Source organism: Gallus gallus, chromosome 24, assembly GCF_016699485.2.
Source record: "Gallus gallus isolate bGalGal1 chromosome 24, bGalGal1.mat.broiler.GRCg7b, whole genome shotgun sequence".
NCBI lineage: Eukaryota > Metazoa > Chordata > Aves > Galliformes > Phasianidae > Gallus > Gallus gallus.
In genome coordinates, this window is record NC_052555.1 from 5,253,623 (window position 1) to 5,281,556 (window position 27,934).

Consider the following 27,934-nt stretch of genomic DNA (forward strand, 5'->3'; position numbering starts at 1 on the left):
TTCTGTGCTGCGAGGTGTGGGGCTGAGCTGTTTCATGGGGTCCCTGAGCTGCGCTGTGTAAGCACAGGAGGCGGTGGGAACGGGGGACCGCAGCGGGTGGGAGCGCGGTGTGATGCACGAAGGCGGCGCTCGCAGCGCTCCGCAGCCCGTGCAGCCCACGGCAACCGCGGCCGCCGTGCCGGTGCCGCCCTGGGCCGTCCCTGCCGCGGTCGGGGCGCGGTGAGGGCCACCTGTGCCACGTGTCACTGCGTGCCGATCCGCAGAGCGAGGTGTCGCCGCACAGCCCCGTGCCGGGCGCTGCGGGGAGGCGTGGGGGGGCGGGGTGGCTCCGAGCCGGGCTGCGGAGCGCTGAGGGGGGGGGTCGGCCCCGTTCTGTCGCTGCGGACGGACCGCGGCGCCACCCCCGGGACGGCGTCTTTCCCCCGGGCTGCGTCCCACCCGGCAGCGCTGCCGCCCGCCGCCCGGCGCCGCCCGCCGCCCTCGCGTCACTTCCCCGTCCTGGCCCTATGAACGCGTGTCACCGCCCTGACGTCACCGCCGGCTCCGTGTTTACAGCCGTCCGCGGAACGGGGCGACGCGAAGTGCCGCCGGCCGTCACCCGGCAGCCCCGCACCGCGCCATGGGGCTGCGCGCCCCGCCGCGCCCCGCCTGACCGCCCCGCGCCCCCCCCGCCCCGCAGCACGGCAGCCCCGGGCCGGGGATGCGGGCACGATGCCCTCTGCCGGGGCCGCCGCGCTGGCCTGGGCGCTGCTTTGGCTGCTCGCCCCTCCGCCCGCCCTGCCCGAACCCCTGGACCCGAAGAAGAACGTGGAGCAGAAGGACGCCGTCTTCGACAGGACCTACTCGGACTGGGTGGCCAGCGATACACTCAACATCTACGCGTTCAACCACACGGTCCTGAGGAACAGGGTGAGCCGCGGCACCGCGGGGTGGGCGCCCACTGCAGATGGCCCGGGGGGGGGGGGGGGGTTGGTGTTCTCTTTTATGGGGCGTGTTCCCCTTTTTGGGGGTGAGTTTCCCCTTTTTACGGAGCGTATTTCCCATTTCCGGGGTGAGTTTCCCTTTTTGGAGGTGTATTTTCGTTTGGGTTTTTTTTTTGGAGGAGGTGGGGATGTTTCTCGTTTTGGGGTTTATTTCCCATTTTTGGGGATGTTTCTCATTTAACAGCATCATAGACTCACAGAACGGCTCAGGTTGGAGGGGAGCTCAAAGCCCACCCAGCACCACCCCCGGCCATGGGCAGGGCTGCCCCCCACCAGCTCAGGCTGCCCAGGGCCCCATCCCACCTGGCCTTGAGTGCCTGCAGGGATGGGGCACCCACAGTGCCTCTGCTGACGCGGGGAAGCCATGCAGACCCGTGTCTCTGCCTGGGGTGACAGTGCAGCCGGGCAGCGGGGACAGCCCTGCGTTCCCCAGAAGGGAGGTGTCCCCCCAGCAGCAGGGGCCGACGTCTGCCAGCGCAGGCTGAGCAAAGTCCACGTGCCGTGGAAGGTCCCGCCGGGACCAAAGTGTCACCTTCCAACAGACGGAGGGCGTGCGGGTGTCGGTGAACGTCCTGTCCGACCACAAGGACCTGCCCGTGCTCTTCGTGGTGAGGCAGAAGGAGGCGGTGGTCTCATTCCAAGTGCCGCTCATCCTCCGGGGGCTGTGAGTATCAGTGAGGCTGAGGGTCCCAGGGCTGCTGGCACACACGGCGTGGCACAGCCCCGACCCCCCCCGCCCCAGGTTCCAAAGGAAATACGCCTACCAGGAGGTGAGCCGCACGCTGTGCCAACCTCAGACCAAGGTGGAGGTGGAGACCCAGCACTTCTTTGTGGACGTCTCCACGCTGTCCCTCAATGCCTCCTACCAGCTGCGGGTCACCCGCGTGGAGAACTTCGTGCTGCGGTGAGGGACCCCCACCCCATCCCCTGCCCGCTGTTATGGGGCTGCCCCGCTGGGCGGCCGTCATCCCCTCCGTGCTCTCTGCAGGACAAACGAAGCCTTCACCTTCAATGCCACAGCGTCACAGCCGCAGGTGAGGGGCTGTGCTGGGGCAGGGGGGCAGCGCCGGGGGGAGCAGCGTGGGGAACGCCGTGTAATTCTGCCCGCAGTACTTCAAGTATGAGTTCCCCGACGGAGTGGACTCGGTGATTGTGAAGGTGACCTCAGCCATGGCCTTCCCCTGCTCCGTCATCTCCATCCAGGACATCCTGGTAGGACGGGGCTCAGGGTCTCACTGGGCAGCCCGTGGTGCTCAGCTGAACTGATGGGCCCATCCTTCTGCCCAACAGTGCCCCGTCTACGACCTGGACAACAACGTGGCCTTCATCGGGATGTACCAGACCATGACCAAGAAGGCGGCCATCACAGTGCAGGTGGGTGTGGGGGGGACGCCCCAGCCCTGTAGGGTCCCACACGTCCTATCCGGGTGCTGCTGACCCATGTCTCTCCCCAACACGGACACTGCAGAGGAAGGATTTCCCCAGCAACAGCTTCTATGTGGTGGTTGTGGTGAAGACAGAAGATGAGGTGTGCGGAGGAGCCCTCCCCTACTACCCCCTCTCCAAGCGCACCTCCCCAGGTACACGCTGTGGGGCTCGTGCTGGGGATGGGGCCGGTCCCATGCCGTGGGGCTGACCGCTGCCCTCGCCTTCCCACAGATGAGCCAGTGGATCAGCACAACCGGCAGAAGATGCTGGAGGTGATGGTGTCACCAGCCATAACCTGTAAGCCTGGGGTGGGAGATGGCTCTGGGGGCTGCTGGGTGGTGCAGGGACCTGGGGCTGCTGCTCACCCTGAGACTCTCTGCAGCGGAGGCGTACGTGAGCAGCATGCTCTTCTGCCTCGGCATCTTCCTGTCCTTCTACGTCATCACGGTGCTCATCGCCTGCTGGGAGAACTGCCGGTGAGGTCCCGCAGTCCCACCCCGCTCCAATCCCACCCCCTCCCCTCCCAGTGCTGTGTCCATCCCCCGTTCTGTGTCCCCTCCCGGTGCCATATCCCAGCCCTCGTGCCACTTCCCTGTCCCAGTGTTGTGTCCCAGCCCCTGTGCCACATCCCTCCCAGTGCCATGGCCACTCCCAGTGTCACATCCCAGCCCTGGTGCAGTGTCTTATCCCTGGTGCCATGTCCCATTCCTGGTGCCACGTCCCAGCCCCACGGTGCAGCTCACGTCCAGTTCCTTTGGCAGGCAGCAGAAGAAGAAAGGCCTCCTGGCTGCCATGGACTCACCCAGCCTGGACACGGGTGAGGGGCTGGGGGCACGTGGAGGGGATGTGCTCTGGGGCTGGTGGGTCCTTTTCCCCTTTCACACCTTTCATGTGCCAAAGAGCAGGGGCAGGGATGTCCTGGGGTTTGACCTCTCTGCTCTGGGGCTGACACAGCTGAGCTGGGGCTCGGGCAACTGACTGAATCTCTCTCTTTTTTCATGCCTTTCTGGGACCCCCAGCATCCTTACTGGGTAGGTGCCGGCACTGCTGCACACCAGGCGGGCGCAGCCCCGTGTTGGGGTGCTGATGGTGCTGTGTGTCCCCTCCTGCCTTGCAGGGCACCCCCACAGCATCCCAGACTCCTTCCTTGGGCATGCTCCCTACGTGGGCTGCGGGTACGGCTCCTTTGGTGAGTGCTGCACACCATCCCTCACCCCCTACCTGTGGAGCTGGCGGCCGTGCCACCATGCCCACCCCTCTGTCTTTCCAGAGAACGGCTCCTCCTGCAGCACCGAGGCCATCACGGACAGCATGGGCTCTGCAGACGTGTCCTACGGATACGTGGGTGCGTGCGGGGCCACCCCAAGGGCACGACCAGCGGTGTGCTCGCTCCATCCACGGCAGCCCATTGTTGCCAGCCTGCAGCAGGGCTCCAGTTGGGCATCACCAACTGGCGGGGCGGTGACACGCGGGGCGCTCCCGAGGTGCCGGCGGTGGGCTCGGCCCCCGTCCTGCCCCAATAACTCTTGCTTTCCTTTAAAGGGCAGGAGCAGTTCAAGCGGCGCATCCCCTCCGCCCCGATGAGGCAGCAGTACATTGCCATGGGTAGATGTTGGTCCGAGCAGGGGCGGTCCAATCAAAGCAATCTGCCCTGCCCAAGCCTGGCGCTGGGCACAGACCCGGCCACGTCCTCGGCCCCAATGCGGCCGCATCCCGGGGTGTAGCTCTGCTCTGTGCCCCGTCCCACCCCGGCGGGGAGGTGTGGGTGTAATTGGGGTGATTGCTGCCGGCGAGGAGCTGTGGGTGCTCAGTGCAGCCCTGCTGACCGCCCCGGCTCTGCTGCAGGAGAGCGGTCGCTGGAGAACGTGGCCAGCCGGCCGCGCCTGGACTCGCTGAGCTCAGTTGAGGAGGACGACTACGACACGCTGGCCGACATCGACTACGACAAGAACGTCATCCGCACCAAGGTGCGTGCCGTGCCCGTGCATTGCCACGCTGTGCCGTGCTCCGGGCACTGCCCTCACCCCGCTTCTCCTTCCAGCAATACCTCTGCGTGGCCGACCTGGCCCGCAAGGACAAGCGGGTGCTGCGGAAGAAATACCAGATCTACTTCTGGTGAGTGGGGGGCGGCTGGAGGGCTGGGGATGTGTCCCGGCAGCGCCTCTCCCACTGCCCCGGGTTGGTGGCGGGGACGGTGGTGACACTGCTGTGCCCCTCCCAGGAACATTGCCACCATCGCTGTGTTCTATGCGCTGCCCGTCGTCCAGCTCGTCATCACCTACCAGACGGTGAGCGGGCGGTGCTCCCACGCTGCTCTCTGCAGCAGCAATGGGGACGTGCCCGTGTCCCTGGGTGTCTCCCCATCTCCTCCCCCTTCTCCACCGCCTCCTCTCATTGTACCCACGCCTGTAGGTGGTGAACGTCACCGGCAACCAGGATATCTGCTACTACAACTTCCTGTGTGCCCACCCGCTGGGGAACCTCAGGTGGGAGAGTGGGGTCCCGGCACGGGGCGGGGCTGTGGGTGGGGGTCCCGGGGCACTGATGGGCCGAACCCCCCTGCAGCGCCTTCAACAACATCATCAGCAACCTGGGCTACGTGCTGCTGGGCTTGCTCTTCCTGCTCATCATCCTGCAGCGGGAGATCAACTACAACCGGGCTCTCATGCGCAATGACTCACACGCCCTGGTGAGGATGCACAGCCACCAGGCTGTGTCCCCAGAGAGCTCAGCTCCCCCAGGTGCCAATTCCCCTCCTCTCTGCCCCTGCAGGAGTGTGGCATCCCCAAGCACTTCGGGCTCTTCTATGCCATGGGCACGGCGCTGATGATGGAGGGGCTGCTCAGTGCCTGCTACCACGTCTGCCCCAACTACACCAACTTCCAGTTTGGTGAGTGCCATCCCAGCAGTGCACTGGGAGCTGCAGCAGCCCCGCTCACCACTCCATCCTGCAGACACCTCCTTCATGTATATGATTGCTGGGCTCTGCATGCTGAAGCTGTACCAGAAGAGGCACCCTGACATCAACGCCAGTGCCTACAGCGCCTATGCCTGTCTGGCTGTTGTCATCTTCTTCTCTGTCATTGGTGTGGTGAGTGCAGGCGTGCAGCAGGGCTGGGCATGGTGCGGGGTGGCCGCTTGCCCACCTGCTGGTCATTGGGCTCTCCTTGTAGGTCTTTGGCAAAGGCAACATGGTCTTCTGGATCATCTTCTCTGTCATGCACATCATGGCCACATTGCTGCTGAGCACACAGCTCTACTACATGGGGCGCTGGAAGCTCGGTGAGGGCTGAGTGTGGGTGTGCATGGAGGTCATGCTGCAGGCAGCAGGGATGGGAAGGGATGAGATGGGATGGGATTGGTTGGAATGGGTTGGGTTGGTTTGGAATGGGATGGGTTGCAATGAAATGAGATGGATTGGATTGGGTTGGGATAGGATGGGATGCAATGGGTTGGGTTGGAAGGGGATGGGGTGGGTTGAGTTGGATTGGGATGGGATCGGAAGAGATACAATGGGAGGGGATGAATTGGGTCGGGATGAGATAGGATGGGACGGAATGCAATGAGATGAATTGGGTTGGGATAGGATGCAGTGGGATGGGTTGGGTTGGGATATGATGCGATGGGATGGAATGCAATGGGATGCAATGGAGTGGGATGAGATGGGTTGGGATGGGATGAGATGCAATGGGTTGGATTGGTTTGGGATGGGATTCAGTGAAATGGGATGAGGTGTTGAGTTGGGTTGGGATGTCTTGCAGTCAAATGGGTTGGGTTGGGATGGGATGCAATGGGATGGGACAGGGCCAGCTTTGTGTCCCCTGTACTACATTTCTGCTCTCTGCAGACACGGGCATCCTGCGCAGGATCCTTCACGTGATGTACACAGACTGTGTCCGGCAGTGCAGTGGCCCCATGTACGTGGTGAGTGATGGCACCAGGGGGGAAGGGACATTGCTGGCCACCAGCTCAGGAGAGGAGCTGTGCTGAGACCCTGCTACAGAGCGTCCAGGCACCCAAGTGCTCCCCCTTCACCCCTCTTGTCTTCCTTCACAGGACCGAATGGTGCTTTTGGTTATGGGAAACATCATCAACTGGTCCCTGTAAGTGTGGAGCCAGGAGCAGGCGAGACCCCCACACCGCTTCCTCCATGCCCAGACCCCCCCCATGCCCACTGCTGCTCCCACCCTGCTCCCCTCAGCCTCAGCCACCCCCACCCATTGTCCCCATCTGGGCTGATATCCAGCTCATGACAGCTGTGAGCCAAGCATGGCATCAGCCCCCCACACCCATGGCACCCAGTGCTCCTGCAGCGCCCAGAGGAGCAGAACCAGAGGGTGGACAGAACCAGTGGGGTATGGGGAAGGAGTCCCCAGGCTGTGCTGACCCCGCTGCCTCCCCAGCGCTGCCTACGGGCTCCTCGTCCGCCCCAATGACTTCGCTTCCTACTTGCTGGCCATCGGCATCTGCAACCTGCTCCTCTACTTTGCCTTCTACATCATCATGAAGGTGCGAGCTGCGGGCTGCCATGCGGGCACCATGGCTGGTGGGAGGGCGGCAGGGGGGGCACCTCGGGGCTGTGTAGTGACCCACCATCTCCTCCAGCTCCGCAGCGGTGAACGCATCAAACTCATCCCCCTGCTCTGTATCATCGGCACCTCCGTGGTCTGGGGCTTTGCACTCTTCTTCTTCTTCCAGGGGCTCAGCACCTGGCAGGTAGGCGTGCGGCCGTGCGGGGTGTGGGGTGGCTGTGGGGCAGGCACGGTGATGGCTGCCCCATCCTGCACAGAAAACACCAGCGGAGTCCCGGGAGCACAACCGTGACTGCATCCTGCTCGACTTCTTTGATGACCACGACATCTGGCACTTCCTCTCCTCCATCGCCATGTTCGGTTCGTTCCTGGTAGGTGCTGCCCGCCGCACAGATCCCACCCCCCATCCCTGCTGCCCGTCCCACTGCCGCCCCGCTCCCCTCTGCAGGTGCTGCTGACGCTGGATGATGACTTGGACTGCGTCCAGCGAGACAAGATCTACGTCTTCTAGAGCCCGGGGCAGAGGGGCCAGGCACAGTGCGGCACTCCGGACCCTGCCGTCCTATTGCTCCCCAGTGCCACTGTGGTGCAAGCACCCAGGGCTGTGCCAAAAGCCCAGCAGGACCCCATGGGCCGTGCCCATGCTGTGGGTCCCCACTGGATGCTCCGTCCTCGTCGCCATCCCCACAGCAGGCCGGGCTCCCTTGGCCCCACTGTACCTCCTTCTCACCGTGCCGTCCCTGGGGCTGCCCGGCACACGTCCTCGCTGAAAATGGTTCTGGGGATGCACTGCGGTGCCCGGCCCTAATCCTGCACTGGGACTGCGCCCATCCGTGGTGATAAGTGACACTGGAAAGGCGCTGGTGGGCTGCCCGTCCCGCAGCTCCGCACACACCGGTGTGGGACCTTCAGTGCCTAAGGCCCAGGTGTGGGGCACGGCGATGCCTTCGCACCGCGGGGCAGCCACGGGGTGGCCTGGCTCAGCGCCTCTCGGGGTTTTTATTCTCCCGTCCGCTGCTCCTGCAGTGCTCAGCGCTCAGCTGGGCTCCGGGCGGCTCGATTAAAGTCTCTGCACTTTACAGCAGCTGCCGCCTCCTGTGGGGCCGGGGTTGGGAATGGGGCTGGGAATGGGGCCGGGTGCACCCTGCCGCTGGGTGTCAGCCACTCTGGGCATAGGGTTCTGTGTGCTGTCGGTTGCAGGCATTGGGTTGGGGTGTGGGGGCGTTCGGCAGCCCTGGGGAAGGGGGTATGGATGTGTGGGGTCGTGGGGCTGCGCCCCTCCCTGAGCACACAGGATCCCCATGGGATGAGCTTGGAGCTGTGGCTGTGCCACGTGGGAGCTCCTGGCACCGCTGAGAGGGTCGGGCAGAGCCCAGAACAGTGTCGCTGTGCCAAACCGTGAGCCCTATTGCACCCCATCCCAACATCAGCTCTGCCCCCCACCCTGCTGTATCCTGCCCACCCCACTGGGGCAGAGCAATGCCCAGGACCTGTTGTGCCCTGACAGGATGCCTGTAGGATGCCCATAACCTCACCGCCCTGCGCTGCCCAGCCCTGGCTCAGCTGTGCTCTCCAAGATCCCCTGCGTGCACCGTGGCCATCCCATACCCCAGCCTTTCACCCGCTGCCCCCCGTACCCCCACCCACCAGGAGCCTCCCAGCCCTGCAGTGAGCACAGGGGAAAGCCAGCCATGAAGTCAGGGCAGAAAACTCCGCGAGCGCCTGCCTATAAAAGGATTTACTTCATCAGAGCCCCCGGGTCCTGCTTCCTCCCTGCCCCAAAACCACTGGGGCTGAGGCACGCGGGGAATGCTCCGGCACGGGCTTTAGTCACTGGTTTTCGGAGTCTTTCCCCAAATATGGTGTCTGGGCTGGAGTCATGGTGTGCTGTGGGGCTGGGGGAGGGCTGGGGGCTGTCCCGTGGGCCGCTGACATCACTGTCCGGCCTTTTAGCACAGCGTCGGCCTCCGAACTGTGCAGTGTGCTGGCAGCCACCGAGCATCACATCGCCCCTCGCCTCCGTGAGTCGCTGCTTGTGAGTCCTGCGGGGTTGCTGGAGGGAGGGCATCCTGTGGCTGCCGGCCCCTGGGATGGGGATGCTGCTGTAGGGATGAGGATGCTGCTCCTCACATCGGGGTTTTGCTCCCTGGACTGGGATGCCGCTGTCCAGGATGGGGATGATGCTATGAGGATGGGAGTGATGCTGCTGGGGTGGAAATGCTGCTGGCTGGGAGGGGGGTGATGCTTTCTGAATTGGGGTTCTGCTCCCAGGGAGAGGGCTGCGGCTCCCTGGGCTGGGGATGCTGCTCAGCACGTGCTGCTGCCCTGGTACTCAGCACCACTTTGCTGCCTGGGCTCCATGGCTCACAGGAGCAGTGTTGGTGGGTGCTGGCTCAGCCCAGCTCTGGCTGTGCAGGGGAAGCAGATGCAGCCCCCAGTGACTGAGTTTCTGCAGGAAAGGGGCATGGCACAGTCAAGAGGTGGGTGTGGGGCTGGTCTGGGTTCAGCAGCGTTGGAGACAGAGCGCAGGGCTGTCTGTGGGGCTCATGGGGTCCTGTGCTGCTGGCAGAGAGCAGGATGTGTGTTCTGCTCTGCTCTGCCCGCTGTGCCAGGGCTCGGTGCCGTCCTGCAGGAGTGGGGAGGCTCTGCCTGGTGGACGGGGTGAGCTGGCTGCTGGGGAAGCCCAGGGAAGGAGTGGATGTGGGAACCAGGCGTGCTGCTCCGTGGCTCAGCCCCAGCACCCAGCTGGCTGTAACCCAAGCAGGAGCTGCGCAGGGAGGAGCAAGGCCAGCTCTGTGGGGGTTTAGCTGCTGGCTCCCCATCACTTCTCCCTCCTGGCACCCATCCTGACATCCTCTGGCGCTGCCCCCCACAGCCACCCTCTGTCTGCACCATGTCCTTACAAGGGCACGGGACAACTCCTGCCATGGCCTGGCCCTGCTGGTGCTGGCACGAGGACATGCCCATGGCACTCTGCTGTGCCACAGCCACCCAGTCCCCCCGCCTGCTCCTTTCCGGGGCATCTGCTGGCAGCTCCAGCCATGGCCACCCAACGCTGGGGGCATCCACACCAGCAGGAGCTGACTGCTGGCTGAGTGAGACGGGAATGGGGCAGCGCACCCCATGCACCCCAAACTCTGGGTGGGAACCATCCACCTGGGTGTGCTACAAGGATCGTGGCCGTGCACACGCCTCCAGATCTCCGCTGGCATCGATCCAATGCCCTGGGATGAGCTCAGGGAGGATGCCATGGGATGCAGCACACTGGGTGTGGGGGCAGGCAGCCCCTCACGGCCCCCCTCCCGCTCCAGGTCTCTGCCCACCGCAGCCATGGCGAACAAGGGCCCGGCCTACGGCATGAGCAGGGATGTCCAGTCCAAGATCGAGAAGAAGTACGACGACGAGCTGGAGGACCGCCTGGTGGAGTGGATCGTGGCTCAGTGCGGGTCCAGCGTGGGCCGCCCGGACCGGGGCCGCCTGGGCTTCCAGGTCTGGCTGAAGAACGGCATCGTAAGTGCGAGGCTGGATGGGTGGGAGCGATGCGACGCGGCACAACACGGCACAGCACGGCACAGTGCACAGAGCTCAGCCTCTCCTCTGCCCGCAGGTCCTCAGCCAGCTGGTGAACAGCCTCTACCCCGACGGCTCCAAGCCTGTCAAGATCCCCGACAGCCCTCCCACCATGGTCTTCAAGCAGATGGAACAGATCGCCCAGTTCCTCAAGGCGGCTGAGGACTACGGCGTGGTCAAGACAGACATGTTCCAGACCGTTGACCTCTTTGAAGGTGTGTGCCCGGGTGGGTGGGGGGCTGCAGGCGGGGGGCTCACGGCACTCACGGTGCTGTCCTCTCGTAGCCAAGGATATGGCGGCGGTGCAGAGGACACTGGTGGCCCTGGGGAGCCTGGCGGTGACCAAGAATGATGGGCATTACCACGGGGATCCCAACTGGTTCATGAAGTAAGTGGGAGCAAAACCCCGGGGCTGACGGCACGGGGGAGAGGTCTGGGGGGGGGTTGGGTCCCGGGGGGGCGTGGGTACCCCATTGCCTCTCTCCGTTCCCTGCAGGAAGGCGCAGGAGCACAAGCGGGAGTTCTCCGAGAGCCAGCTGAAGGAGGGCAAGAACATCATTGGCTTACAGATGGGGACCAACAAGGGCGCATCACAGGCGGGGATGAGCTACGGCCGACCCCGGCAGATCATCAGCTAGGCAGCCCCCCGCCTCCCCCAGCCCCAGCCAGGACCTCCGTCTCCGCTCCCTCTGCCCCGCGTGCCGCAGCTGCTGGGGCAACGGCGACTCCAACCGCCCCTCACCGATTGGTATTTATTGAAAACAAAAAGCCAGCCAGCCCAAACGACCCTTCAGCGCATCGACCAGCAGCACGCACCGAGCGGCGGCCCCCGCGGCGATGCTGGGGCAGCCCGGCCATGCCCTGCCGTGCTCGCTCCGGCTCCCAGGCGGCCTCTCCAGCTCTCCTCTTCTCTCCGGCCTCGCACGCTCCCCGCTTCACCCCTGCGAGCCCCGCTGTGAGCTGGTCCTGCCCCGCTGTGCCGAGCCACGCTCGTGGGGACCCACGGTGCCCCGTGGCCCTCCCTGGGGCGGGCGCGTGCCCCAGCACCCGGAGCCACCCCGCCTGCCCGCCACCCCGCACCGGCCAAGCGTCACTCCGGCAGAGATCCTTGCAAATGGGGAGAAAAGAAAATTGGCCTCGGTTTTGTACTTCGTTTTTGTCAAAATTAAAAGGTTGTTCATCTATCGCGGCGTGCCGAGGTTTCCTCCTGCCTGCAGCCGGGGCTGTGGGAAGCCAAAGCCCCGGAGAGGCGGATGGTGCTGAGCTAAGGGGTCTCTGCACTCTCCCAGTGGCTGCTGCCATTCCTTCTTCCACCTGCCCAGGCCCTCGCTCACCCCTGCCAGGAGCAGCCCCGGCTGCAGGGAAGCAGAGTGCAGAAGGCTATGGGCACCCAGGAAGGCAGCCCCACGGCACCGGGACTGCATGACAGGTTCCCAACCCAAGCAAGGCCCGGGAGGGCACGGGAGGAGTCACGGAGTGGGGAGAGGAGGGTTTTTAGAAGGCTTTATTTGGAAAGTTACACAATAGGACTTTGCTGTTTAAAAAACAACCCCCAGCTTTAAAAAAATAAACCAGCGAATCCAAAGACACGTGAACAAACCAGCCCTGCTCGCAGATGAGCCACTGCCAGAGCAACTCCATCCTCCCATTCCCGGCCCAAAGCAGGCACTGCGTGGAGCCCCATCCTTCCCAGCATGGGCACATCCCCAGCGAGCGGCAGCGCAGCAGCCCCAACGAGGGGCTGCTTTGTTTGCTGCAGCGGGTCGCCAGGCGGGGACATCCCATCCCTCTGCCCTCCCTGCAGCTCGGGACAGGCACAGGGGCTGTGGCAGAAGTGGCACCCAGCACACTCCGCGCTGTTTTTTTGCTGCACCCCATGAGCAGGATGGGCGAGGAAGCTCTGCTGCCTTCTGCCTCCCCAAGCGTGCGACTGCATGTGTGCTTGCTGGAGAGGACAATGTGGCAGGGTCAGAACACAGGGACAGGGAGCGAGCTCCTCGAGGAATGGGTTTAAGGCTTGCTTTGTTTTCCAGAGCAAGGGAAGGGAAGGTCCTCTCCCACTGCCAGCAGAATTTCTCCATGTTTCTGAGCCACTTCCAACAGCACCTTCCGCAGGACACAGTGACAGTGGTCCCTGGTGGCTCAGGAAGTCTCTGCTGCCCACATTCAGGACAGACGTACCGAGAAGGGGGGGCGGGGGGCAGCCCAAAGCCCCATCCCCTGCTAGCATGTCTGGAGCTCTCTGTCGTCTGCGAGGAGCTCAGCCGCTGCCTCCCGGCCCAGGTACCCTGCTGTGGTGGGGGCTGCAGCTCTGCTGCTAGCGGGAAGTTTGGGGAGGGTGGGGGTCCAGGACCCCTCCTCCCCTGTGTCCTCCTGGACAGGCTCCAGCAGCTCACACTCCACCTCGATGTCCTCGACTTCCTTCTCCCTGTAGAGCGGCACGGACTCCATCTCCAGCCCGTTCTCAAGGGCTCTGTGCTTCCCTCCCTGCTGGTACCATCTGCAGGCAGTGGAGCCGTGACAGGTCAGATCAAGCCCCACGTTGTTCCTGCTCAGGCAAACCTCCAGCATGTAGTAGAAAGTCCAGAACACAGCAAAGCATCCCAACAGCAGCAGGGTCTGTGGAGGAGGAAACGCTTTTAGACACAAAACCTTCAGTTATCCCACAGCCATGCTGCATCACCTGGCACATCCCAGGGCAAAGCGCCCAGCACCAGTAGGATCGGTGATGCAGGTTCTCCCGTGACTCCTTGGCCTGCCCCACATCTCCCAGCAGCCCACGGCAGGCTCACCTTGAGCGTGTTGGCTGTGATGGTGTAGTGCTGCTGCTCAGGGATCTCCAGACCCGGAGGGCAGGGCAGGGAGAAGTCGTTGTTCAGGTACTGCCCACTCATGGCTTCTTCCAGCAGTCTGGAAGACAGAGGCACCCACTGAGGGTCCCACAGGCAGACATGACTCCCGACAGAGCATCTTACATGCCTGTGAAGGCTCTGGAGCACCTTTCACACCACTGAGCGTTGCCAGCTCTGCAATAGGGCTCTTCTATGCAGCCCAAGACCTGCCTCTGCCACCTACTGAGGGCGGCCCTGTGCTAGGTGATAGCTCCTGAGCTGCAGCCCTTCTTCCTCACCCTGCCCTGTACCTTGTGATGACACTGCTCCAGTCAAGCAGCTCCAGCTCAGAGACTTCTGTAACATCCCTTCACCCTCCAGCTCTTGTATCTCCACTGAGACAGGGCTGTGGCCTCCTACCTCTGCCGCTCCTTCATCTCTGCTGGGGACCAGGAGGAACCGTACAAGGTGAGCTGCCACTGCTTCAAGGTCCCAGGCCTCAGACTCTGATCTCCTGGGGAAGAAACAGGTTGGACCAGAGGGAACTCCCACCTGGTAACGCATCAGGCTAATCTAATGCAGCCCAGGTGCTGGGCTGACAGCTCCCCAGGGCATGGCAGGGAGCCAGGGTACAATGGTACCGGTGCACGCCCTGGCCAAGTGGCTCTGGGAGGGGATGCTCCCATCTCAGACGCAGTCCCAGCTGTTGTCCTGGGAGCACGCCAACAGCAGGACTCACCGGTATCCCTGATGACCAGCCTGTACGTGCCCTGTGCTTCCTCACCCCAGCATCGAACTGTAGAGAAGGTCCAGTCAGCAAAGCCGTTGGGATCCCTGCCAGAGAGTGGGAGAAATGAACCATGAGTTCGTAAAGCAGAATGAGACACGGGGACGGACATCGGCCCTGACTTCCCCGCACGGGGCCAGCTGGGCTGGGTGTCTGCTCTGTGGTGTGAGCCTCCGTTCCCCCAGTGCTTACGAGTCCATGCTCCTGGTGGTTCCTATCAGGGACATCATGCCACTGGGGCAGAAGAGCCTGATCTCCAGGTTGCCGCGGCGGGGGTGCGTTATGGTGACGGTGACTGCCACGTGCTCCAGGGTTCTCATGCCAGAGAGCTGTAGGTCGGTGGTGGTGACTATGAAAGGACACAAACACTGATTGCTGCCTTCTCCCAGCTGCCCCCGTATATCTGTGCCCCCGGAGCCAAGGAGGGTCTTGCTGGCACCCAGCTCTCCCCTGCCCTGACTCAGGGCCTGCAGGCTCGTCAGCCCATCCAGTGTGCTCTGGACACTGCAATGAAATAACACCTTGCCCCTTATCAATCCACTCCCTCTGGATTTGCGTAAGCTTTCAGCAGCCCCAGAGGCTGCTTTGAACCACAGCTATACAGGAGCCAGATTTGGAAAGAGGATGAGAAGCCTGGTGTCCAGACTCCCTGTTCCAGTCACAAACCACTCACAGCTCCATGAATGCTCACAGCCCTGGAGCCGTTAATTATAGCAGAGGAGATCCCGGCACGCTTCAGAGCAGGTTGCAGCACACGGCTCAGCCCCCCCAGGCAGCCTGGCCAAGCAGCAGGTGGGCACCCTGCAGCCTCCTCTAAGTGCAAGGCAGGCGCAGTACACAACTGCAGTGTGCTCCCTGAGGCCACGTGGGGAAAGGGTTAACCCTGAGCCAGCCTGCAGCACCTGGGGGACCACAGTGCCCCTGGCTGCACATTCCTCTGCACATACTTCTCCCAGTTGCCTCTTTTTTGCCTCTTCCCGAAGCTGCAGCTGCTCAGCTTTCAGCTCATAAGTCCATTTAGGGCAAAACGAGCAGCTTTAGCCCTAACCCTCGTCTCCAAGGCACAGCAGTGCTAACCCTGCTGCCAGACCCCTGCGGTCACCCTCTCATCCCTGGGGTTCTGCAGTGCTGGTGCCTGCAAGGCAACCAGGAAGCCTGGGGACAGGACAGAGGGAGAGTGTGCAACCTGTGCTGACCCAGCATCCCTCAGCTGGCCAGCAGGGAGGGAAGGGCGAGGATCAACAGCGAGGTACTGGGCTGCTGAGCTCCCCACTCCTTCCTGGGGGAGTTCTGCCCTGGGGAACAGCCTCTGGCCACTGCCAGTCCCCCTGCCAGGGGCTGCAGCCAGGGCAGCGTGGGGGTCAGCAGGGAGCTGGGTGCTGCTGGGGGTGGGAAGGGTGCAGGGCAAAGCCGGCTCTCCTTCCCACTGGTAGCAGCTTGAGCATCGCCTTGTTTATGTGGACAGCGGCCGGCCAAGTCAGGAGCTGGAGCATTACCTAAAATGGTCAAAGCCAGAGGAACAGGTCTGGCTGCTGCCCAGCGCAGCCCAGTGCACTAAAGCCTGTCTGGCTCCTCAGAGACATCAATCTGTGGGATGGAGTTATCGTGGGGAGCGGGTGCAGATCAATCGAAACAGGTCCTCTGGGGAGGGGCAGCGGAAAGAGACAGGGAAGGGGCCAGGCAGGGCAGCACTTAGCCCCTCCGTGGGGCTCTGTAGGTGGTGGACAGGCTCTCAGGCCTCAGCACGAGCACACGCCGCCACGCAGCACCACACCTGCCCTTACCATTCCATGTGGCCTCCAGCTCCTGCGGCAGCAGCGGGATGCTCCTGCCTTCCTTCAGCACTGGGCTGACATATGAGGCGAGGTATGGAACGGACTCCCAGATCTGCCAGGTGGAAGGCAAGAGTTCAGTATGAGCCTGGTCCCTCTTGCATGACCACTTCCTCATCTCCCATCACTCTTGCCAGCCACTCATACCACCCCTCCTGTGTGCACATATGAGCCCAGCTTGCAAACCCAGGCAGTGACAGCGCAGGGCTGGGGAAGAGTGCCCATGAGTCTAAGAGCAGAAGCAAAGCAACTGCCTGTTGTCTGGAGAGGCTGTTCAGACTCGTGACTCCAGGAAAACAGCACCTCTGGTTTTGTCTCCACCACTTGAGTGGCTTTGAGTAGTTCCCTGGAGCTGTTATGTTTCAGCAGCACAGCAGGGTAGGACTCAAAGCCCTGGGAGAAGAGTGAGTAGCCTGTACAACCCCATGAAAAATTGGGCACTGCTGGCAACAGGCAGCAACCCTGCATAGCCACGCAGCACTCTGTAGGTGGGTGAGGACGAAAAGCCAAAGGGGAGTGCTCTGGTCTCCATGCAGCTGGTGGTATGAGGGAGCAGAGGTCGGGATGTCCCTGCTCTGACCACAGCACACCACAGAGGCTCTGGGACACGGAGCTGCCAGCTCAGAACGCCCCGGTTCTTTGGGGCATGATGCCCTCCCTGCAGCACAGTGCACACGGGGAAGGTGCTGGGGCTGCTGCTGAATCTCCCCAAGCCATGAATCAGAGCTGTCGTCTCCCACGAGCGAAAGTTCTCGCCCATGGCTATATATAGTTGTGAGAGAGCAGCAGCTCGGCAGCAGGTTTCAGGCATTGCCGAAAGCCTCATGACTTCATACCAAAAGCAGCCTTGTAGTGAGGGCTGGCAGGATGACAGCCTCACTGCTGGCCTGCACTGCAACACTGTCACCCCACTGCACCGCCAGCACAGGGAACTGTCCCTGCTGCTGGGGTAGGTCTGCTCTAGGGGCCTCTGGAGCACACCTGGGACAGGGGTAGGATTACCTTGGCAGCATTAACCAGCCTCCAGGCATTGAGCAGGCCAAAGCCATGCTGATGGCTGTGGCTGAAGCCGGCCCGGTTGACATCCCACTTTGCGTGACGATCCTCGTACTGCAAAGAAATAAGAGGCACTCATTACCTTGGGGGACTCTGGCAGCGCTGGAAACCCAGAGCAAAGGAACTGGGTCTGAAGGAAGGGAGGCTCAGAAATCTCCTGTAGAGTGGGGAGGCAAACCCATATGGCCTTATTAGAAAGAAACAGGTTGACCTTTGCTTGAAACAAGTCCCAGGACAAACAGGCTTCCCAGCTCCTCAGAAAGGAAATCAAACAGCACAAAAGGGCACAAATGCCTCTGCTCTGAAACATCCCAGCTGCTCCTTTCTCCCCGCCACCCAAGCGACTGCCTGTGGGATGGCAGAAGCCCTGGGGAGAAGGAACCTAGTCCTTTAAACCAACAAGATTCAGGCCAGAAGGATCTGTGTTCCATCATTTATCAGGTTGTACTACTCAGGCAATGCTGGCCTGAAGTTGTGGAAAACATTGCCCTGTGCCAAAGTGAGTTTCCTCTTAGATACAGCACGAGCTGGACATAGATTCCTGCTCCCTGGGGGTTGTGAAGGAGCCCTGTCCTTTGGAATCAAAAGCTCCAATCAGTTCCCACTCCAGGTTTCTGTTGTGAGCTCCACCATGTCAGCAGGAGCTGGGCTGGAGTCAGGGCTGTGCAAAAGCAAAGGCTGTGTTTGCCACTGAGCTCTCTGTTATGTCTGTTTCCAAGAGCTCAGCTCTCTGGAGAATACAAGGAATGACCAGAGCAGGACAGAGCTCCTCACTTTCCCACTGCACAGTGCTGGGTGGCACGATGGGGACGTGTGTCAGGCACACTGCGTGTTCACACACTCCCAGGGTCTGCAGGCGAGGACCAGCGAGCCTGTGGAAGACCTGTACAGATGGAGGCACTCCTGAAGCAAATACCCCATTTGTTATCATGACAGTGGAAAATGCCTCTGCTGCATTCCTGAAAGGAACACGGGGTGAGGGGAGAACGCGATCCACTTGGTGGGAGCCAGACAACTGAGAGATTTATATAGGGGCAGACAGACATAAACAAGAATGTGCACTGCACCACGGCCATCCTGCAGCATCCTCAGAGGGAAGCTGTGGGAGATGCGGCAGGAGGGAGGGCTGCTGGCTCACCTTGGTGGCTGTGAAGACGATGATGTGCTGCACATCTCTCCAGGTGAGGCACGGCCGCACCTGCAGCATCAGTGCGATCATCCCTGCAGCAAGAGGAGCTGCAGCTGACGTCCCTGTGTGGCCCTCTGTGCATCCCGTGCCCTTCTGCAAGTCCCAGTCTGTCGTCACCTTCAGAGACAGAGAAGAGATGCCTCTTGTCACGCCGATCTTTGCCACGCTGCTGTGGCTGGGCTAGGAATGGGATCGACTGAGCCGTGCTCTCGTGCCACCTGTTTCATGGCAGCCCACGCTCAGCCTCATACACAGCCACTAGCCCTGGGGACACAGGACAGCGGCTCAGTTGCTCCAGAGGGACATCCAGAGGTCAGCACTGCTCCTCACACTGTGGAGATAGTATAAAAGGTGGAGGCTCTGGGGCTCTGCCCTGTACACAGCTAAGAAATGAGCAATGCTTGAGCACAACAGGCCAGCACCTGTGCTCCTGGCAGAGAAGGCAGATGGTGGAGAGCTTGCGAAGTGAGAGCGGCCCGCGGGCACTATGTGGAAGCAAGAGCCCTAATTTACTGCATGAGCACCCCCAGCAGTGTGCAGGATGGTGCATGCAAGCTGGTAGGTCTTCTTGACAGCCCTGCAGTGCTGATCTATTGCTCGTGCATTACCATCAGCAATACTGATGCAATTGCTATTGCTCTACCACATGCCCGGTGAGGAAGAAAACATCCCCCAAGGGCTGGCTGGGAACATGAAGAAGGGGCTCAGAAAACTGGGCGTGGAAGAAAGAGTCAGGCACAGGCCAACGTAGCCAGCCCCCTCCTCCAGTGCCAGGGCCTGCCGGGACACCAGATTATTCTTTGCTCAGGATGGTGAAAACCTTTTCCACCCCTGGGTGTCTGTGCCTGGGCTGAGCAGACTGTCCCAGGAAAGGAGGAACCAAGCCAGCCCCTCTGCAGCACCGATGCCATGGCAGTTACAAGCAGGCTCTGTGCAGCCAGCAGTGCAGGTCCCTCCTCTCCCAGGTAGCCACAGATGTCTGTTAAACTCTGTCTGCCTCAGGTGAACGGATGGGAAAGCATTTTGGCATAGGGATGCTGGAGCAGGAATGAGAGCATGACAGCGCAGGCAGGGAAGAGCACTGCCCCACATGCTGCTGAGCACCATGCAGTGCTCCAGCACAAACACAGCGTGTCAGTGCCAGCATCCAGACTCCAGCTCCCCACGCACAAGGCTTTCACACAAAATGAGAGAGGAAGATCTTTGTAAGCCCAAGGACTCGCCCTTCAGAACACAGATGTGGGGAGGTGGTCCCAAGCCCCCTGCCTGCACCAACCACCACTAATCCGCCTGTCTCCAGCAGTCTCTTCCGCACCAGCAGCTTCCCCCCAGCCAGCAGGCAGGAATTTGCAGAGCACAAGCTTTCCTTCTCTCTGTGGTTGCTGAGATCAGGCTCAGAGACAGGAGGGGCAGCCAGAGATCCCATCATCCTCCCTCAGCCTAGATCAGAACAACAACAAGAGCGGGGCAGCAGGAGGGGGAGAGGGTCAGGGATTAGCTGTTGAAAAGCCTGGAAACATTTCCCAGGCAGCTCTTGGCCAGGCCTTGGGTACTGAAACCAGTATGAGGTGGCTTCAGTTCACCTCCCTGGGGGGCTTTGGGAGATGACATCTCTCAGCTCTGCTCCCACACAGGAAAACCTGCACTGGTCAGGGACAGGCACACACCGTGCTCAAATGCTGCAATTAGGACCCAACTACCAATTTGAACGAGCTGATTGAGAGGGAAACTATTTATAGGGAACTCAAACTCAACATAAAGACTCCTGGGACGCCCTTGTTTCAGGGATAACACATTGCAGCTGTAAAGCAAAGAATGCAGATAGCTTCCTTTGGAGAGGGAGAGGAACTGGGCCTGAACTAAGCAACTTGGGGAGAAGCTCAAGGCAGCCAACAGTGCCTGTGTAACTCTGGCTTATCCTCCCTGCTGACCATGCTTTAACCCCAGAACCACAAGATGTCTGCAGAGGGATTTTACTGGGCTGTGCAGGAGCACACAGAGCCTCAAAAGAGGCACTGGGAGGTTCCCAAATTATGCCATCTCCTTGCAAACTGCAAGTGTCCGTCTCCCTCTGCTCTCAGCAGGGAGACACACTGCACTGCCAAGAGCTGCACTTTTTGTTTCCCTCTGTGTTTGATGCCATACCATTCTGTCAGCTGTTAACAACTTCAGTTAGCACTCGGACACTGCACGTCCTGCAAAGAACACCCTGAGCAGCATAAACTTTCACTAGGAAATGCAGTTCGTGCCAGAAGCTGTATTAAATTCTTCCCATTAAGGAAACCACACAAAGTTTACAGACTGGTAAAAGAAAAATGCCCAGCAGATGGCTCAGAAGTTAACTCTGACACCACTGAAGCACAGTTACAGGGCACTTAAGAGCAGGAGATTATGAAAAGGGGTGCGCAGGTTTTAACAAGAAAGGGGCTCACAGAGGAGCGGTCACATAAGTGCAAGGAAAAAGGATGGCTCTGTCATACTCCATTCCCAGGCTCTGCCCAGCCTCTCCTTCTGGCTCCTTGATGGAATACCACCTGCCACATCACTGGCAGTTTTCAAAATGAAGGGGCATCTGAGACCTCCAAAGCTACCTCACCCCCAGCAGGCTGTGTGCAGCTGGACATAAACCCAAAGATTTGTAACTCCTGATCAAAGTACAGCAGCTCCTGATCAGAGTACAGACCTTACTTGGCTGCTGTTGCCTTGTTTCCTAGCATCGAATTTCCAAACCAGCATGGGACAACTGAAGTTATTTCTGATATTAAAAAAAAAAAAAATGAGCTCCATTCTGGGTTTTACTTTCCCTGCTGCATGAGCTGAGTCATTGCTCTGGGCAGATTGTGCCGTGCTCAAGTTAGTGAGTGAGATCTGCCCTGGCCCTGGACTGTGAGAGGAGCTGCACAAGGGCTTGTGAGTCTCAGCTAGGCAGCTGAGAAGCCCAGGCTTTCTCATTCCCTGGCAAACTCCTCTCCCAGGCTCTCCCTGTTCGCCTGGTTGACCCAGCATGTGGACAAGCCTGTTTGACAAGACCAGATTCAGCACCTCTCAACCAGGCACAGAGCCACAGCCACACTTCCCTGCTCGTGGGATCATCTCTTCTGCCTGTCCTGGGTATGGGACACCCCAGGGTGGCTTGGGCTGTGCAGCTCCTGGTGGCACCACGGAACAGAGCCAGCACACAGCCATAGGGGTTGGTTAGCCTGACAGCTCCCCAAGTGCACCTCTGTCCTGGCAGGAATGTGCTGGGTCAGGCCTGGGGCTGGTGAAAACAGGCCTGGCTGCTTGGCTTGGGGAAAAAGGACATTTTGTTGATAGGAAGTCATTTTTTGGCAAAAAAAGGAAAGGCTGATAAAAATATTTAGAAAAAAAAAAGATCAGCTGGGAGAGGCACATGTGCCAGAACAGAAGAGCTGTGGCCAAGCAAAAAGAGACCGACGTTGCTCCTGGCTCTCCATGCAGAACGGAAGTGACAGGACACGATGCAGCCATAGCAGATACCCCATAACCAGCCCTGCTCTCAGGAAAGCCCACAGCACTCCAAGCTCCATCCCTGCTGTTCAAGAGGGGCACACACAGATGGGATGCAGCCTGCTTTCCGGCTGTCACTGGGGGAGCTCCTGGTGACGTTCCCAGGGACACAGTGCAGAGGAATTTCTCAGGGGTCACCCAAGTGGCCCCTGTCCCAGATGATGTCTCCCTGCAGCTCCCAGCAGCACGGGGCAGGAAATAAGACAAGGCAGTGCCTGTCCCTTTTGGATCCCACCTGCGGTTGAGGAGGCAAAAATGACGCAGACAGGATCCGTACTTGGGGCCAGGAACACAGCACACCCAGGGAACACCCCAGCTGAGAGAGGCCACTGAGAGTGCCACTGCACTGCAAGTTACCTGCTGACAGACAATGACAGCACTGGGAACAGCTAGGAACAGGAATCTCCTGCTCAGAGCACTATTTATGTAGGACCTAGCTAACAAGTGTATTAATTCCCTGCCTTGCAGCTGCGTGGTAGTCGGAAGAGACAGAGCCTTGTCCCTGCTCTGTGCTGGACTGTTACAGTCCTGCAGCTGGCAGAGCCCAGGGGAGGACATGTGCCTCACGTGGTACTCACGATGCTCCTCATCATCTTGTCCCCACCGCTGAAGGTCACAGCCAACATGGAGGCACACTCCTCAGCATAGAATGGCATGGAGCCCATCTCATCCACTGCGCCTGGAGGAAAGCAAAAGGCAGTGACCATATGAAACCTGTCTCACTATAACCACTGAAACTGCAAGGTAAGGAGCCCTGAGGACCTGCTCTGCTCGCTGTGCTTCTTCCACATCCCCATTTGCTACCATGGTCTCTACTTGCGGGTGGACTCCTCCCTTCCCCAGACACAGAGGAAGAAGGGGAGGGCAGGATGGTTGCCTTGCTGCTTTGCAATGTCTACTGCACCAGGAAGATGCCTGGCTTGTCAGTAACAAGCCCTGAGCACATCCTAACCCCCCAAAGCTCCAGGTGCACAGGTGGACAGGAGGAGGGTCAGGCCATGGTGCACATGGCTTCCCAGCTCCACACACTGTCCCTCAGCACTGGGACTGCTTTCAGTGCAAACACTGCCAGCAGAGACAGAGCACTGACAGGGCCTGCTCCTGGGAGCTGGGGAAGGAAACCAGACCCAAGCCTGTATTTTTCCAAGGCTGGAAGATTTACAGGAAAGGCAGCCACTAAAAACAATCTTTCACCGTGTTTAATATTAAACAGCTTTTCTACCCTCCACGTAGCTTCTGGCCTCAAGAAAATGGATTAGATGTTTCTTTTCTAACACACACAGTGGGAATGCTGCGTTTCAAGTCATTTCCCAAACACAGCAGCATGGGTTTCACAGTGATGGAAGTCTGAACACAGGCAACAATTCCTCCTCCTCTGGGAAAGAGCAAGACAGAAGACAAGTGCACTCACCTATTGTGACAGTGTAGATGGAGTTGGCATAACCATCATAGTTGCAGTTGTCGTTGTGCTGCCCACCATTGCCACTGGCCACCACAAAGATGCTCCCGAAGCCCCTGCGGCCCGCTATCACACCGTGCTGCAGGGCAGCCTGCAGAGAGGGGACAGTTCTGCAGGTGCTGCCTTCCCCGGCATCCTGCTGAGTGAGGCTCTCTGCTCCTCTGCAAGGCCTCAGCCCTGACATACACCTGACATACACCTGACATACAGTGCTCCAGAACTTCCTCCTGCAGTCTCTGCATGCAGCAAGAGAACAAACTGCGTAACTGGAAACCATTTGTCACCTCAAGCTGATACCCCAGGTGTCAGCATTGCTCTGAATGGCACAGAACAGCTGTCTCGTGGTTAGAAAAGCACAGCAGAAGGCTGCCCAGCAAAGAGAAATTAAGCAGAACCACATCCCACAGGCAACTCAGAGTCAGTTTTGGGGCTCCCTGCAGCAAGCCCTCACTGCAGCACCCTGCAACAGAAGCTGCTTGCGGGTAGCTGTTAGTGCTAGGAATGCTTGGTCTGAGCTGAGAGCACCCCGAGCATCCCTTGGGTTGCAAAAAGGTGTCAGAATAACACCGCAGGTTGCAAAACAGCATTTTCCTGCTACAGCCAGCCTCTCCTTGGAAAGCTCATCCAGCACTGCCTGAACACTGCCCTCCCACAGCAACGTCACCTCTCCCCACCACACAAACGTGTAACACCTCTGCTGGCAGGGATGGGAGCCAACAACCATGCGTTGCACCACAGCAACACCCTGCCCTGCCTGCTCAGGCAGGAAAAAACCACCAGCACTGCAGGGCCAGGCCAGGGGCGACCCGTGCTGCTGGAACTGCTTTGTACCTTTCCCAGCTGGTGGGGGCCATCCACAGTTTTCCCATCATCATCTGGACCCCAGCTGCAAAGAGAGACACCGTGATGTAACAGGAGTCACAGACAGCAACACTTCCTCCCGTTATGGTTTGCCATCAGAAGGAGCTACACGGTGTTGGAGTAATGCAAAGAAAGCTTCCCAACTAGAGGTGCTGCAGGCTCACCTGCAGCTGTAGATGTCATTGATCTGATAATGCTTATTGAAGGCGATGGCCTCCATGCTGTCAGTGAGGGGCCCATCCAGCACTCGGATGCCTGCAGACAGAAGACAATGAAAGTGACTGAAGGGGATCAAAGCAAGCTGTGTAAACAGCACGAACAAATTCCTCAGTGGGTTCACACGAGGGACGCTTGCACTCCCAGCCTGACTGAACCAGATCTGGAACTGTAACCAGGGATCAGTCTGCAGGGGCACAATGGAGTCAGGATCTGGAACTGCAGACACATCCTCACGCTCAGTTCCACATTCTCTGCCAGACACAGCTTTTCTGCTAAGCAAGTGCTCCACTCCCATGGCCAGGATCGAGTTGGTGATAGGGAAAGGACAACTGAACACCAGTTAGACTCACTCCTAAGTGCTCCAGAGCATCCTTGCCTAGAGCACTGCTCCATGTTATTGCTTCTTTTCAGGGTTAGTCCCTGCTTGGAGCAATTGCTTCTCCTTCCAGGTCACCAAATGGCCAGGCATTGCTTTGGGATGGGTGGTATGCTTGACGGCTGAGGAAAGGGCACGAGACACATAAGACACCTCAATTACTGTGCTCAGGACCTCTACAGCAGTACAAACAAAAGCTCAATGCTGAGTTTTCCTTGACCCTAACCCTTAATAACTACAGTTTTACATCACGGCTTTGGCTGGCAAAGAATGTTACAAATGGAAACCAGGCACACATCTCAATTAAGACTATTTATAAACAGTATAACTGCCCACCCATCTCAGCTCCTGCCCAGCATAGCAAATGGGGCTTTTTACTGTCACATCTGAGCCTTGCCCCGTGGAGGAGCTGAGCAGCCCAGCTAGGGATGTACTGGCTCTGCCTGCTCCAGCTGGCACCGTGCTGGTTCCAGCACTTCTATGCTGCTGTGGCATGCCTCCCTGTGCCATCCCAGAGCTCAAGGCTTTCCTCCTGCGCTCACCCTGCAAAGTCAGGCGTGTATTTGGAGAGCCAAAGCTCAAAGAAATGCTGGGTCCTGCCCCAGTGAGCTTGAGCTAACGCCTTCCTACTGCTGTATTCACAGTGCTACAGTTAAACTACTGGGCTGATCTCTTCTACCAGCCCGGTTTCACCAGCAGCTTCTGTCTGTAGTGTCTTAGGCGGGTTGGAGACCGTGGCTGTGCTATGACCCATAGACTGTTCTGGAAGTATCCCATTGGGGAGCCACGAGCAGAGCAGCAGCATGGAGTTGCCTGCAGTGGTCGGGCAAGCTCTGTGGCTCCGTGGCCCTCCTGGCACCCTTGGGCCCACCCTGTTCCCCAGCAGGGCTGTCACAGGAGGCTGGTGCTTGTCACAGGGAATGTGGCACCATCTGCTGGGTGTGGAGAGAATCACACAGCAGCACTGCCAAGCATGTCAGGCTCAGAGATCACACTTCCCTCTGCGAAGGAAACTGAGAGCTCCAGAGACAACCAAAGCACGTTCCCCAGCCTTACACAGGGCAGATGTACAGCCCTTTGCACCCAAGGAGAATGCGGGGTATTGGGGGACATCTGCTTCCCAACGCCTCCAGATGCAACCTGTAGTTGTGCACTGGAGTGGACATGTCTGTGCAGCGTGGCACACGTTTGCTCAGCTGTGTGGTGAATACTCTGGAAACTCCCAGCACACACGTAGCGTGCTGCCAGGCTTCTCTAGAGAGGAGCTGAGGCAGACATCAGTCCCTACCTCTAAGGAAGGAACCAGTCTCAGCAAGCCCTGCCTGATCCACAGCCACCTGGGCTGAGTCACCTCTCCAGGGGGCCGTACCCCAGCAGCACTTGGGGAGAGCAGACACAGAGCACAGCGGTGCCACTGCGTGCACCTACCTGCAATGCGGCTCCCGTAGGCAACTCCCACCGTGCAGAAGCTGTTGTTGGGCACAGCAGCAATCTCCCCAGCACAGCGAGTACCGTGGTGGTTGCCGTTCTCTTCGTCGGGGTGAGGCATGGGGTCGGGGTCGTTGGAGTTCAAGTCATAGCTGCCTTCTGGGCTCTGAAAACAGACCCGTGGTCACAACTGAGGCATCTGCTTTCACGGACCAGCAGCCACCACCAGGGTGTCCCCACACCCGGCCGCCTGCCTGTCCCTCACACCCACAGCGCCGGCACTCACATAATTTGGCTGTATGTCCTTGATGGTGTGCTCCACGCCATCGTCCACCACCACCACCGTCACACCGCGCCCCGTCACGTTCCGCTCCCACACGCCAGTGACGTTGATGTCCTTCCCGGGGCTCTTGCGGTTGTTCTGAGCAGCAGAAAGGACAGTGAGAGCAGCGCGTGGGCAGAGCAGCGCATCAGCCCCGAGAGCAGGGACCTTTTGCACAGCGACAAAGCGCGGGGCCAGAGCGAGGGCAGGGAGGTGTCAAGGACAGTCACCAAGGATTGCTTTTACACAGCCAGCATGCAGCAGCTGCTCAGCCACAGAGCAGAGCACCAGCAGTGCACGGGCAGCACCGGATGCTGCTCCTCCCATTATAACGGCGAGCACGCAGAGCTCTCAGCCTGCTTCCTCCTTGCTGCAAGCACAGATAGCTGCTGCTCTGCCCACGTGACGTCTCACCGGTAACCACACAAAGGGCCCCAGCAGCAGAAAAACCACTCACCAGATGCCACTGCTGGGGGTATTTGGGATCATTAAAGTGCAGGCTGCGTTTGGAGCGCTTCAGAAGCTTCTGTTCCGAATGCCACCGCACGCTGTCATGCTGTGCAAACAAAGTGTCCACCGATCTCCTTATTGCTTCGGGTTCGGGTGCCGCGTGGCTGTCGGGCCGGTAGGAGAAGAGGTAATGGCCCTTGAGCTCCCCGATGCGGCCCATGTTCACCAGCCCCGCGGTCCGGGCCAGCTGCTCCGCCCGCTGCTCCACTTGCTCCTCCGGCACATCCAAGCTGACGGCCCACGCCAGCTCCCCGGGACCGTGGGCCACAGCACGGCCATCATCGAGCTCCGTGCCGCGGGTCAGTCCGTGGGACAGCACGGAGGGGATCCAGGCAGCGCCCAGCCAAAGGCACGTGTGGACGCAGCGCACGGCCTGCGCTCCTGCGCTCCATCGCCGCAACCTCCGCTCCCGATGCGGCATCAGACAGGCAGGCTGGGAAAGAGCCGAAAGAGGCGAACGGTGACGAAAAAGGGGAACGGCGACAAAAAAAGAGGAACGGTGAGATCCGTTTCCACCTCTCCCACGGGCGGGTGCCGCGGCCCCAGCTGCGTTTGCCACCGATCCCCGGCACCTCCCGGGCCTCCTCCCTCCCCGGTCCCGCACCGGCAGGCCCCGAGCAGAGCGGTGCCCGGCCCGTCCCTGCCCTCCGCCGTGGGAAAGCAGCCGGGGAAAACCGCACTCGCTGCGATCTGCGGCTGCTGTTCGGACAGCCGCTTCGCCCCCACGCCTCACTGCCGGCCGCCACGCAGCGCACCGAGCGCTGCCGGGCCGCTCCAGGCTAAAGTCCAGCTCCGCGTGCCCGGGCTCCGGCCGCCCCGCCCGCCTTCGGGCCTCTCCGCGCAGCGGGGCCGGGCAGCCCCGCGGTCGCTCACCCAGCCCGTCCCCGCGGACGCCCTGCCGGGCCCCAACGAGCAACGCGAGCCCGCGCTCCCGGCCCCGCTCACCCTGCATGGGCCGCCGGCGGCCGCCGGTGCCGCTCCGCTGCCGGATGCCCGCGGCCTCTGACAGCGGCGTCACGTCCG

General features: G+C 60.3%; 3 protein-coding genes across 7 annotated transcripts; 2 read left to right on the forward strand and 1 right to left on the reverse strand.

Annotated features, from left to right (window-relative positions):
- The first annotated feature begins 545 nt into the window (after positions 1–545).
- On the forward strand, positions 546–8,022 carry SIDT2 (SID1 transmembrane family member 2). Of its 3 annotated transcripts, XM_015298234.4 has the most exons (28): positions 546–909; positions 1,526–1,647; positions 1,726–1,887; positions 1,972–2,017; positions 2,094–2,195; positions 2,274–2,357; positions 2,452–2,563; positions 2,643–2,708; positions 2,794–2,887; positions 3,173–3,228; positions 3,431–3,442; positions 3,529–3,600; positions 3,682–3,756; positions 3,954–4,016; positions 4,257–4,378; positions 4,453–4,526; positions 4,633–4,699; positions 4,824–4,897; positions 4,977–5,100; positions 5,184–5,301; positions 5,366–5,502; positions 5,585–5,693; positions 6,259–6,335; positions 6,468–6,514; positions 6,815–6,920; positions 7,017–7,127; positions 7,201–7,314; positions 7,392–8,022. In XM_015298234.4, the coding sequence occupies exons 1-28, from the start codon at positions 712–714 to the stop codon at positions 7,452–7,454; spliced, it is 2,607 nt and encodes an 868-aa protein (XP_015153720.3). In that variant the 5' UTR covers positions 546–711; the 3' UTR covers positions 7,455–8,022. The 3 variants fall into 3 exon arrangements, with proteins under 3 accessions (XP_015153720.3, XP_015153721.3, XP_040508126.1); XM_015298235.4 differs by lacking the exon at positions 3,431–3,442; XM_040652192.2 differs by lacking the exons at positions 3,431–3,442; positions 3,954–4,016.
- Positions 8,023–8,919: 897 nt separating this feature from the next.
- On the forward strand, positions 8,920–11,697 carry TAGLN (transgelin). 2 transcript variants are annotated; one of them, NM_205494.2, is made up of 5 exons: positions 8,920–8,978; positions 10,255–10,453; positions 10,551–10,728; positions 10,799–10,901; positions 11,010–11,697. In NM_205494.2, exons 2-5 carry the CDS (start codon positions 10,274–10,276, stop codon positions 11,149–11,151), a joined length of 603 nt encoding a protein of 200 aa, NP_990825.1. In that variant the 5' UTR covers positions 8,920–8,978; positions 10,255–10,273; the 3' UTR covers positions 11,152–11,697. The 2 variants fall into 2 exon arrangements, with proteins under 2 accessions (NP_990825.1, XP_015153456.1); XM_015297970.4 differs by having other exon boundaries at positions 8,920–8,964.
- Positions 11,698–12,001: 304 nt separating this feature from the next.
- On the reverse strand, positions 12,002–27,918 carry PCSK7 (proprotein convertase subtilisin/kexin type 7). 2 transcript variants are annotated; one of them, NM_001030357.3, is made up of 16 exons: positions 27,857–27,918; positions 26,859–27,344; positions 26,366–26,500; positions 26,080–26,245; positions 24,221–24,311; positions 24,027–24,081; positions 23,148–23,286; positions 22,315–22,415; positions 18,158–18,325; positions 16,966–17,073; positions 15,916–16,018; positions 14,324–14,480; positions 14,084–14,178; positions 13,765–13,858; positions 13,306–13,423; positions 12,002–13,132 (listed from the first exon to the last, which is right to left on the reverse strand). In NM_001030357.3, the coding sequence occupies exons 2-16, from the start codon at positions 27,330–27,332 to the stop codon at positions 12,737–12,739; spliced, it is 2,400 nt and encodes a 799-aa protein (NP_001025528.3). In that variant the 5' UTR covers positions 27,333–27,344; positions 27,857–27,918; the 3' UTR covers positions 12,002–12,736. The 2 variants fall into 2 exon arrangements, 1 of the variants encoding a protein (NP_001025528.3); XR_003071736.3 differs by lacking the exon at positions 12,002–13,132 and having other exon boundaries at positions 13,656–13,858.
- Positions 27,919–27,934: the final 16 nt, after the last annotated feature.

What these genes read in the sequence shown, in the direction of transcription:
- TAGLN (NM_205494.2), top strand. Translation starts at nt 10,274, where the DNA reads ATGGCGAACAAGGGCCCGGCCTACGGCATGAGCAGGGATGTCCAGTCC. An exon ending in TCTGGCTGAAGAACGGCATC is followed by an intron (nt 10,454 to 10,550) that starts GTAAGTGCGAGG and finishes CTCTGCCCGCAG; the next exon opens with GTCCTCAGCCAGCTGGTGAA. An exon ending in GATCCCAACTGGTTCATGAA is followed by an intron (nt 10,902 to 11,009) that starts GTAAGTGGGAGC and finishes CGTTCCCTGCAG; the next exon opens with GAAGGCGCAGGAGCACAAGC.
- SIDT2 (XM_015298234.4), top strand. Translation starts at nt 712, where the DNA reads ATGCCCTCTGCCGGGGCCGCCGCGCTGGCCTGGGCGCTGCTTTGGCTG. An exon ending in GCAGTGGCCCCATGTACGTG is followed by an intron (nt 6,336 to 6,467) that starts GTGAGTGATGGC and finishes CTTCCTTCACAG; the next exon opens with GACCGAATGGTGCTTTTGGT. An exon ending in CCTTCTACATCATCATGAAG is followed by an intron (nt 6,921 to 7,016) that starts GTGCGAGCTGCG and finishes CATCTCCTCCAG; the next exon opens with CTCCGCAGCGGTGAACGCAT.
- PCSK7 (NM_001030357.3), bottom strand. Translation starts at nt 27,332, where the DNA reads ATGCCGCATCGGGAGCGGAGGTTGCGGCGATGGAGCGCAGGAGCGCAG. An exon ending in AATGACATCTACAGCTGCAG is followed by an intron (nt 24,082 to 24,220) that starts GTGAGCCTGCAG and finishes CTCTCTTTGCAG; the next exon opens with CTGGGGTCCAGATGATGATG. An exon ending in GCTGGTCATCAGGGATACCG is followed by an intron (nt 13,859 to 14,083) that starts GTGAGTCCTGCT and finishes TTTCTTCCCCAG; the next exon opens with GAGATCAGAGTCTGAGGCCT.